This window comes from Pogona vitticeps, chromosome 3, assembly GCF_051106095.1.
Source record: "Pogona vitticeps strain Pit_001003342236 chromosome 3, PviZW2.1, whole genome shotgun sequence".
Lineage (NCBI taxonomy): Eukaryota > Metazoa > Chordata > Lepidosauria > Squamata > Agamidae > Pogona > Pogona vitticeps.
Window position 1 is genome coordinate 184,050,696 of NC_135785.1, and position 12,256 is coordinate 184,062,951.

Here is a 12,256-nt window from a genome sequence, read left to right on the forward strand (position 1 = left end):
GGATTATACATGAAAAACCAGTCTCCTCTTGCTGACATAGTGCTAATATTTTCATGGTTTGTTGCTGTTGTTTTACATGACCTCTGCTTTGTCACCACCAGCAGAGAAACTGAAGTAAAATAACTCTATCAGAGATTTCTTACTTGAATGGGGAGGGGGATGGCTGAACCAACCAGCTGCTGCTACCATGGTCAAAGCAAAAGATAATGCTTTATCCACTAGTTATATCATCCACATTAGTCTTAAGAGTCTGAAAGTGTTGCGGGACCTCATCCTGGCAAGGGATTTCACAACCTGTGTGCTTGATGTTCCTGTAGGACTACCGAGTGAACATATTTTTGAGGCAGCAGTGGAACGACTCTCGCCTTGCCTATAGCGAATATCCTGATGACTCTTTGGATTTGGATCCATCAATGTTGGACTCTATTTGGAAACCTGATTTATTCTTTGCCAACGAGAAGGGTGCAAACTTCCATGATGTCACCACAGACAACAAGCTTCTGAGGATTTCCAAAAATGGGAAAGTGTTATATAGCATCAGGTAAATTTCTCTCTCTCTCTCTCTCTCTCTCTCTCTCTGTTGGTCATATGCATGATTTTTTTTATTAAAAAAAGTGTGTCTGAGATCACATAATCTGGCTTGTATCTTCTATTTTTGTTGTTCTTTGATACTCTAATGAGGCTTAAACACAGCAGGAGGGCAGCTATCGCTTTGCTTCCTCTTGCTCAGTTTGTACTCTTCTCAAATTAGAAAATCAAGTAGTATGACAGAACCAACTAGTAGCCTTGATGGAAACATAAAAGGGCCCAGTAACCCCAGACTGATCAGCAATGGTAATTTCCAGCAGCATCAACTGATGCCTCCCTTTGTAGAATTTTCTCCACCCCCGCAAGTAATAACTCAGAAATGCTTACGTGAGGCATACATCCTTAGCTGAACAACCTATTTATTCATGCATTTTAACATCAGAGCATAATGGCCTGTGCCACTATGCCACCTGGTTGTAGTCATGTGTTCGCAGCCTCATTTTGATGAGACCTGATTAAGCAGGACACATGTAGAGAAAGGGAATGTTAAAAGAGCCTAAAAGTAGCAAGGCAGAAGCATATATAAATGATCGTTGCAGCATACCTTTCATAGGCTACTTAGCTAACATGCTTCACTGGGTTATTAATAGCTTAATATTTGCAGTGAGCCTTGAAGATGGAAAGTCTGCTTACTGTTAGCAGAGGGAATTAATCAACATTTCTAAATTCTACTTTTGTTTGACACTATTATTTTCCCCCTTTCCAAAAGCTACTTGAATTATGAACTGCTATTACCTGTATTATGTACAGCTGAGAAAAAAATGTCAGTATAAGTTTTAGGCCAGGTGGCTGTATTTCTTCTTTTAGGCAGGGCAGTCCTCTATTTGAGAGTCTGCCAGAGACCAGAATCCTGTTGAAGTTGTCCTTCCTGAGGATTGTCCAGTCTGAGTCTAATTTAAAGGCAAAGAAGCATAAGGATGTGAACCTTAAAGCTGGCCAGCAGCAGGCTAGTCCACAGACTGAGAGGATACGCAGGTCCCCAAGTTACAGTCTTTCCCACACTTGGGCATGATGTATTGTAATTATGTTTACATTATGAAAACCATTTCTGATTTTGCATCTGTACACGTTAGGATGAGCCATTTTATGCACATCTATATTATTGTTTGTCATATTTTTGAGATGATTTCCTCTGTTTTGGTCATGTGTAAGTGACCATCCTATTGCAAGGATTTTTCTCCCATTAAAAGCTGACTTTTAGTATATTCCTATAAGCATCTAGTTGTGCTTACAAATACTCAGTCTGTGGTTATTTCTTTGCAAATATACCCAATGGTGAAAGAGTTTATTTCTTTGTTTGTTTGATTGATTGATTGATTGATTGATTGATATACTGCTCCATTAGCACAATGCACTCTTCTGGGCAGTTTACAACAATAAATAAAGCATATGGTAGCAAACTATTAAAAAATAACAAATTATATTGTTATTTTGTATAAATAAATAAATAAAAATTAAAAACATGCATTTCAACATGTATTTTAAAAACAATCAGTTTAGCTACTGAACCCCATTTGAGAAACTTTGCTGACTGAAGTCGAACAACTTAGCTTTGTGTATCATACACAATTCAAGGTGTATGATACACAAAGCCAACCATATTATTTTGTCATAGGAGGCAAAAAATCCCACAAGCACCCCTTCCTATTGCTGGCAATGCAAATACAGTAGCAAAAACAAAAAGTTGATATCTTAAATCTACTCCCTGAGGTGGCTACCTTATCCTTCCTTATGGTAGAGTCATCCTTACGAGAGATGGGCACGAATCTCGGTTCAGAGGTTCGTGCCAGTTTATATGCACAGCACCACAGGGGCCACCTCCCCAGCCAGTGACTCACTCACCAGTCAGAGTGCGCTCCTCTCCTCCTCCTCTTCCGTTGTTTGATCAGTCCCCAGCAGGAGCACAAGTCTGCCTGTCCTGAGTGGGTGATCAGCCAAGGAGGCAGTGCAGGGAATCCTGTGCTCCTGCCTGAGACTGGTCAAACAGCCAGGGAGGGGGAGGAGAGGAGTGTATGCCAGCTGGAGAGTCAGGGGGAAGGCAACATGCTGCACCTGGGGTGCCGAGCATACGAACTGGCACAAACCTTCAAACCAAGGTTTGGACCCATCTCTAATCCTTATCCTAAACATCCACTATATTTATACATGCCTTCTACTATGTAAACAAATTAGATACAAGGTTCAGTTGTATATCAATTGCATCATAGACTTCCTGGTCTGGTTCATAGCTCAGTGAGTTGGAGTACATGGCTGTGGAGCCACAGGTTAGGAGTTCAGTTCCCCACCATGCCTGCTGGGACAAGAGCCAGGCTGTGTAGCCTTGGATATGCCATACAGTCCCAGAAGAAGGTACTGGCTAACATCTCATTACTTTATAGCTAGGAAACCCTGGTGGGGTCACCATAAGTCTGAATTGACTTGTTGGCACATAATTACTTTTTCTCAGATGCCTATCTCAGAACAGTCCTTCTTGCATCTTGGTTAATGTTTCCAGCTATGGTCCTACATCATCAACATGAAACAATGCATGTAATGCCTGTTCTGCATTTGCTCTTCAGGATTCTCACAATTCCTATCCCTTAGAGAAGAGGCAACAGCCAGGAGCAAATTACCTCTATATCCCATTCTATTAAATGTGCATAATTCTAAAATTGTCATGTGTCAGACATACACAGGATTGCATTATACAGCTACACTCCTGTTAGCTAAAATTCTGTTGCTTAGTTGTTGGTAAATCACACTAGAGTAGGCCCACAGAATTAGTGGGGATTTTGTGAGTGACATTTGATTGATTCAAATGGGCTTACCTTACTCTTTAGCGTAATAAGTTGCAATTAGAGTAGGGTCACTTACATAAATTAGTAACAATTATTCCTGTGAAGTGAGTTTTTAAAAATTGTGTTGTCTCTCCTGATCCTAAACATACATCTGACTTATATTGATTGGCCTTACTCCTATATTGTGTCATTAGGATTTTAAATTTTGTTGTTCTTTTTTGTTGTCCATTTTAATTAATGGGCAATTGGTCTGACTTTTGTAATTAAAATGCCCCTGTCTCACTCTATCAATGGACAAAGAATTGTGGTATACTCATGTTTAATGGATATTATATTCTTCCATTAATATTCTTCAATGCCACAAACAAAACGATGGTGCAGAAAAATAAAAACTGAACGATCACAACACCACTGGACACAATAGATGTGTTACTTTCAAGAATCTTACTGCAAAGTGTGTGCTCATAAAGAATATTGTGCAATTTCAATTCTCTGTTTATTTGTATATCTGATGCACACTCAGGCACCCAAATGAGTGTTTAACTGTGTCTGGGTGTGCAATAAACAACTGGAATGTTTGTACGAACGAGTTACACAAGGGTGGGTTTAGACTGTGCAAACCCCACAGGATTCTGACCCGCGTTTACTTAACAAGCACTCTTATCACCTCCTTATTCTCTAGAAAAAAAATGGAATGTTTCTGTTTGCTTGAGTGACATCAGACACATCTTACTGGAGGGCATAATGCAGCTGAGTGGAACACAGATGGGTAATTTTCCTGACATTTATCCATGCTGCAAAAGTAATATTTCAGGCTGTCATACCAGATTTGTAAAATTCAGAAGCTTGAATGAAAGTTAATCTGAAATAGAGTAAGCATAAATCATATTTTTGTGTTCAGTCAAAAGCATATCATCTTCCAGTTGCGATCTATTGCACATAAATACATCTTCCATGGATAATCAGCAAGAGGCAGGAGCATAGCAGACATGGCCATTGAATATTTATTTTAAGATCAATTTGGCCTGACCAGGTGCTGGAAGTAAGGTGGTGGTAGCGTTGGATGTTGTTGCACCACTTCTCAGGGGTCTTAAAAACTATCCCATATCTTTACAATGGATGCAGAAGGAGTTCTAGACATTACATAGAGCAGTATTACAACACGTGGTGGTGCTGCAGGTTAAACTGCAGAACCCTCTGTGCTGCAAGGTCAGAAGACCAGCAGTCATAAGATCGAATCCACGTGATGGAGTGAGCTCCTGTCCCTTGTCCCAGCTCCTGCCAACCTAGCAGTTTGAAAGCATGTAAAAATGCAAGTAGATAAATAGGTACCACCATGGTGGAAAGGTAACAGCGTTCTGTGTCTAGTCACGCTGGCCACGTGTCTATGGACAAATGCTGGCTCTACAGCTTGGAGGCAGGAATGAACACTGCATCCTAGAGTCGGACATGACTGGACTAAATGTCAAGGGGAACCTTTACCTATTACAACACATAGTTCCACGTCATCCTCCTTTGCTCCCTTTGTTTCTCTTTCCTTCTCCATCTCTCTTGCATTTGCTTTGGCACCTGCAACTCTCAAAAATGTCATATGCCAAAGGCAGTTTTGGGGGCTGGCAGTCCAAAGGAAGGGAAAAGTAGCCAACATGTGGTGTAGACTTTGGAAGCCAAACAGCGGTAGATTCAAGACTGGCAAAACATAGGCTTTCTTGAAACACCCTTTTTTGGCTGGAATGTGGAATGCCACATAGACTGGCTGTAAATACTTCCTCTCTTTATTGCAGAGTTTGGGGCAGAAGCTTTTTGTATCTTGTATTCTATGCTAAAGAAGAAGAGTAAGGAAAGATCTGAAATGTGCACCTTTCTGCAGAGTAAATAGTTGACAGGTTTACTTATCCATTGCAAAGGATACCAGAGAAATTGATCATTATTTCATCACCATTATTGATTCCTTATATGATGCTTATCCAAAAGATTGTGTCCAAAGCAACTCACAGTGTGTCAGATAAGCGGCAGTAGCTGGAGCAATTATAAATAACTGTAGAGTTAATAAGTAAATGCATAATTAAAAAATACAGCTTTATATACAACCATATGAACAAACTGATCTAATGAAGCTGCTTAAAGCTAAACAAAACAGAGAATGAAACCTACCACAGGAATAAAAACACATTACACAGAAGCCCCATCAGTTCTCCATATGTCAAAGGTAACATAGGATTTTCTACCGCCAAAGAATGGAGGGCAGCACTGGATCTCAAGATGGTGGAGTCAGCCTTTCTCCTCAAATCACAGTGCCACATAATATACATTGGTTGGGAGCATGTTCTTCAGTTTTGGCAGCCTTTCTCCTAGTGTCCCCTTCTTATCTTCCCCATAACCCACAAGGAAAGATGCAGGCTTACTTCAATCCCCACATACACCGTGCTGCCAAAACAACTCTGATGCCTTGAGGCATGGAGTCCACAAGACCTCTGAACATGTCCTGTGGTATCTGGCACCAAGATATTAGCAATAGATCCTTTAAGTCCTGCAAGTTGCTAGGTCGGGCCTCCATGGATCAGATTTGGTGTTCCAACACATTTGGTGTTCCAGCACATCTTATAGATTATCGATCTGGAGGTCATGGCGACACCTTGAATTATTTGTCATGTTCCTCAAACCATTCCTGAACAATTTTTGCAGTGTGACAGGGTGCATTATCCTGCTAAAAGAGGCCACTGCTATCAGAGACCATCACTGCCATGAAGAGGTATATGTAGTCTGCAACAATCTCTAGGTAGGTGTTATGTATCAAAGTAACATCCACTTGAATGCCAGGACTCAAGGTTTCCCAGCAAAACATTGCCCAGAACATAACACTGCCACTCTTCTTCTCATAGTGCATCCTACTGCCATCTCTTCCCCAGGTAAACAATGCACACACACACGGCCAGTCACCTGATCTAAACGAAAATGTGATTCCTCAGACCAGACAACCTTCTTCCATTGCTCCATAATCCAGTTCTGACACTCACCTTACCATTGTAGGTGCTTCTGGGAATGGACAGGGATTATCATGGGCACTCTGACTGGTCTGCAGCTACAATTCCCCATAGGCAACAAACTGCAATGCACTGTGTGTTCTGACACCTTCCTATCATAGCCAGCATTACATTTTCAGCAATTTGAGCTTCAGTAGCTCTTCTACAGTAGCTTTCTTAAGAGCCCCTTGGACTGCAAGAAGGAAAAACATATCCATTCTGCAGGCAATCAACCCTGAGTGCTCACTGGAAGGACATATCCTGAAGCTGAGGCTCCAATACTTTGGCCATCTCATGAGAAGAGAAGACTCCCTGAAAAAAAGCCTGATGCTGGGGAAATTTGAAGGCAAGAGGAGAAAGGGACAACAGAGGACAAGATGGTTGGACAGTGTCACCGAAGCTACCTACATGAATTTGACCCAATTCCGGGAGGCAGTGGAAGACAGGAGGGCCTGGCATCCATGGGGTCATGAAGAGTCGGACACGACTTAACAACTAAACAACAACAAAGCTCTTCTATGTGATTGGACATAGACAGGCTAGCCATTGCTCCCCACATGCATCAATGAACCTTGAGTGCCCATGACCTTGACGTTGGTTCACCAGTTCTCTTTCCTTGAACCATTTTTGGTGGGTAATAACTACTGCATAGTAGGAACACGCCACAAGACTTCCTCTTTTGGAGATGCTCTGACCCAGTCATGTCACCACCAGTATTTGGCCCTTCTCAAAGTCACTATGATTTTTTCGCTTGTCCATATTTCCTGCTTCCAGCACATGAAATTCAAGAACTGACAGTTCACTTGCTGCCCCTTGACTGGTGCCAGTGTAACAACATAATCAGTGCTATTTACTTCACCTGTCAGTGGCTGATCAGTGTATATCTACAGTTTTTGTATTAGTCAGTCTTATGAAGGACATGTCTATCAATGGCTGAAATCCAGTAGTAAATTGCAACTAGAGTAGGCCCATTAAATCAATGGGGATTTGATGAGTCAGCTCTTCCATAAAGTTCATTGATTTGGTGGGGACTTGATACTGGATTTCAGTCAATGACTGTCACCATCATAGCTAAAATGTATGTGCTTTATATCGTCGATTGGTCAGAACTGGGATCAGGATGCTGCAGCTGGAATAGATTGACCTGTGGTTTACATTCTTTTACAAATATATGATTGGATGCAATGCTAATAGACACAATGTTTACCTGGAAGTAAGCTGGATTTTTACCTCCGGTTCCCTTTTACCCTCTTCCACTGGTACAAACCAACCTCTGAAATTCCATCAGTTCATTTCCAAAAAAAACATGGTGATGCTAAATATTTAATAACAACGAATAATTACATGCCATCAAGTTGATTCCAACTTACGGTGAACCTTCCCAGGTTTTTCTAGGTAGAGAGCACTCAGAGGTGATTGACCATTCCCTTCCTCTGGGAATGTTCTGCAACCTTCTAGTTTGCCCAAGACCACACAGGATGGCTCTTCTCCTGCAAGGCACACCTAACCTCTGGCTCTGCAGCAGGTGCTCCATCTCAGTGAGCTATCTTTAGGAAAGTAGGCAAGTTCACATTGGTCCCCCTCCTAAATGTACCACAGACTTTAGCCTGCCAAATTGGCACAAGGCCAGTGAATTTGGATGGGGTGATTGCAAACTGCATCTATTTACCTTCATAGAGTAGCGAACTTGGAAGAGGCCCATAAGTCCAACCCCCCTGCTTGATGCAGGAATAGAAATCAAAAGATATCTGCTATGTGGTTGTCTAAGTTTCTCTTGAGAAACAAGGCATGCAGAGATTATGCATTTTGTTTTCAATCTAAATTGAACTTCTGGGAAGCTTCCAGAACAGTATAACTCAGCCTGAAAACAAAGCATACTTTTCCTGCGTGCTTTGCTTTAATGAAAAATTAAAGGGAGGGTTATTTCAATGGAATTTCCATTTCTTTAATGGAAAATTTGGGGCATAAGTAGGCACCAGGGTGACAAGGGTAGTAACAATGCAGGAAACAGGGAGAGAGGTTCATAAAAGGACAGAGGAGTCTATGTAATTTATAAACTGCAGTCTATTCACCTACCTAGTTTAGCTGGTACAACCTGAGATAATTGCAATCAGCAAAATCAGGAACTTTCCCTTTGTCAGCCCCATTGCAATGATGACTCTTGCACAGTTCTCTTTCATATCACTACTTTCATCTAGGACAGTAGACAGTGCACATGACCCTTTACACTTAATCTTTGATGCCTACATGACAGGCAATGTTCAGAACTCCCAAAAATCTTCATCAGAGCCGCAATATGGGCTCTGTGTGTTCACATGCATTTCTCTTTGATGACTTTAATGTTATTCTATAATCTAATGGTAGGATTTAAGAGGATTTTGATTTCCCTAGTAACCTTGCCTTATCATGGGAGAGATTAGCAAAGTGAGAGGGCAGAAGCCATTCTTTGCTCTACAAACAGCCAAGTATTTTGCATGCCTTTCCCCCTCCCATCATGCAATGACATTGGTTATGCCCCGTTGGTGACATTGACAATTTGACTTGCTTTTTGAGAAGTCAACATCGGATCTTGTTTCCCAGGGGAAACTCCCTTTTCCTTCTTTAAAAAACAAAACAAATAAAACCCAGCACAAGAAAAATGATTCAATTATCCTCGGGCAAAATTGTATGAAATTCCTTGTTCTTTAGAATGACTTTTTAAAAATGTAAAGCTTTCCACTGAGGCTTGAAATAGCCTCCCAAAATAATGGAAGCAGACTCAGAAAGTATGAAAGTAAAGGGGAAAATGCTAATTGATAGAAAAAGAAAGGGTCAGTAGCATTCAGACACTTTGGGAGACATTGCAGGAAAAGTCCGCTCATGCATCCCTGTAATTTCCTTTCCATAAACCCGATGGCAGTAATACTTAGGGCTGAATCATACAAGCATGCTTGTCATTTTTTAAAAAAATATAATTTAAGGAACGTACATTGCACTACACAATCCAAACTTAAAATAAAGAACAGAGAATGCGGGGGAAAACAAGTAAAACACAATTTTATACACATGATTTCAAAATTATAACACTGTGTCCTAAATCCATCCATGGGGAACATTAGAGACCAAACCAGTTCTATCTCCTTCAAGACTTCCCATTTCCCCTCCAAAATTGTAATGTTTCTTGCAGCGGTGCCCTTCCCTTTCCATTTATTAATACACGAGCAATAAAGGCTCCCCAAATATCTGCAAAAGTATGTCTCTTTAACAATCCTTTCTTTACATTAATATTCCACATAAATTTGTCATTAATAGCTATGTTCCATTCTTACTTATACCATTCATGTCATTGAAAACTGTGTTTTATTTTCCAGTACTTACCTATCATTAATCTGTCTGCTGTCAATAAGTTACAAATTAGTTCTCTAGTTACCCAATTGTATTCCTCCTTATAAAATACTGATAAAGAGCTACTTTAGGATAGACTTTTACATTTTGCTTGGTTAATTCTTTTGTTTCCTTAAATACCATTTGCCAAAACTTCATCACACTCTCACATTCCCACCATATATGAAAATAAGTACCAGTTTTCTGACATCCTCTCCAACACAACATAGAATAATTCTTATTTATTTGGTTTAATTTCACTGGAGTTAGATACCATCGCCATACAATTTTATAAAAATTATCTTTAATCCTTACAAACATAGATTTCACTATTCTTACATCCCATATTTTCTCCCAGCTCTCAGTACTTATATCTTTCCCCATATCATATTCCCATAAAACTTTCACTAAGTCCTGTTGATCCTCTGTTTCCATTAATATTTTATAATATTTTATTACTACAATATACTTTTCAATGTCTTATTTTCTTCTACACTTTCTTTTTGTATGCATTTCATGAAACTTTATAAGTTCCTATTTACCATTCTTCCTCAGCTAATCTTTTGTCCACTGCTCTAATGGCATTAAGCTAAACCAGGATGCTTTCTCCCTTCCTATTATATCTTTTATTTGTGCTCTGTTCCTCACATTTCCTACCCAATCCTTTAATCAAATAACCTGTTTTCCTCTCCAGATTTTGCAAATTCATTGGAAATATTTCCAAATCAATCACTGGACATAGTGGTGATACTTGTGGACTAAATGCATTCTTATATTTATTCCAAATTGTCAACATGTTTTAAGGAAAGGGTTTCCAATTTCTTTACCTATATTTTTATTATGTGGTTTCAAAACAATATTCTCAGATATAAAGCATTCTGATTAGGGATTTAAAAGAACCTAGAATAGGCTTCTGCAGGGGTAGACAGTGAAGTATTTCCTGCCTCTCTTTGTGAGAATTTTTGCATTTGTTAAAATAATTTATTTTGTAAACTATGCAAATTGTTCCAGGGGTAGGGCTAAACTGTGATAGCTGTTAACTTGTCAGTTGGACTTCTAAAAATTAGAAACATGTCTTTCTGATCAGTCTCCTCTGTGTGTGCTTTGCTTCACAAAGAGGAAAGATGCTGACTTTGCACATGGACATTTTGCACAAATTCAGGAAAATTTAACCCCAAAATGCTCTTTTTCTTATTGTTGTGCTGGAGATGAGAATTTCAGAGTGGTATTCTGAACACGCTGGGATAGCCTGCCTTGTTGAGCACAAGTACTTTGATCAGACTTAGTCTTACCCCTGGTTTTGACTGGGGAGGGGGTTTGCTGTGTTGAAGCTTTACTCCGAATTTGACAATAAAGGTCCTCAGCCCTTACCGAAACAGTCTGCTGTAAAAGTCAGAGGCCATTCTCTGGGATCTGATGTCAGTACCCTTCTCCCTTGAATTGCACAGGTTTGAACACACATTTTTGGTTATACACAGATTTTTTTAAAAAAAATAAATAAATGAACAAATGAGCAAACATTCAATAAATAAATATTCAGTTAACAAATATTCAATAAATACTGTGCCACTAGCCAGCCAGATCCTCCTGAGTTCAACACTGAAGGCATCACAGTGGTCTACTTGCCCCCTAATTCAGCCTCTAGATGAGGGGGTCATAAGAACTTTTAAGTCTCATCTCCATACTCACAGTACTGTATGGAAAGGATTGTCAGTGCTATGGAAGAAGAACCCTGATAGAGATAACTGTTCTCTCTCTCTCTCTCTCTCTCTTTCTTTCTCTCTCTCTCTCTCTCTCTCTGTGTGTGTGTGTGTGTGTGTGTGTGTGTGTGAATCAACTGCCTATGCTTTGTAGTTACATTTGGGCGTGGGGGGGGGACATAAGAGTTATGCACAGATCTTGAACTACACAGGAGTCCAGCACCCTTAACTATATAGCATTGTTGAAAGGAGACGTCTAGTGACTTGAAACAGGATTCCCCCTCCCCTCTACCCACCATTTGTGCAGTGTGGCTGTAAGGTACAAGGGGCACTGTCTTTTTGATCAGAGTAGTAGCACTTGTTCTATGGGCCCAAACTACTAGTCTGACCTTTAGAAGAAAATTGAAAAGCACAGACATGGGTGGAAAGTGGGGGAGAGATATTTGCTTTCCTTTAAAAGTCGTGGTGCAGTGGTTAAACCGCTGTACTGTAGCCAAAACTGTGCTCACGACCTGGGGTTCAATCCCAGGTAGCGGCTCAAGGTTGACTCAGCCTTCTATCCTTCCGAGGTTGGTAAAATGAGTACCCAGCTTGCTGGGGGAGCAATGTGTGGCCTGCATAATTAACTTGTAAACTGCCCAGAGAGTGCTTGAAGCGCTATGCGGCAGTATATAAGCATCACGCTTTGCTTTGCTTTTTTAAAACTAGAACTCTGCACTGGCTGTAGGATGCTGGTTTCTTTGATAAGTCTGCCATCCACTTAAAACAAAGCATTTAATGGTGCACCCACTGTTTGGAACACCTT

The 12,256-nt window shown here is 40.3% G+C and overlaps 1 protein-coding gene across 9 annotated transcripts in view; it reads left to right on the plus strand.

Moving 5' to 3' along the window:
• GLRA2 (glycine receptor alpha 2) overlaps positions 1-12,256 on the plus strand; it is a 156,625-nt gene that overhangs the window by 48,372 nt on the left and 95,997 nt on the right. For all 9 annotated transcript variants that reach the window (XM_078390390.1, XM_078390392.1, XM_020786799.3 and 6 more), the window contains one exon: positions 318-541. In XM_078390390.1, the coding sequence (XP_078246516.1) occupies positions 318-541 (224 nt within the window). The remainder of the gene's footprint in view (positions 1-317; positions 542-12,256) is intronic.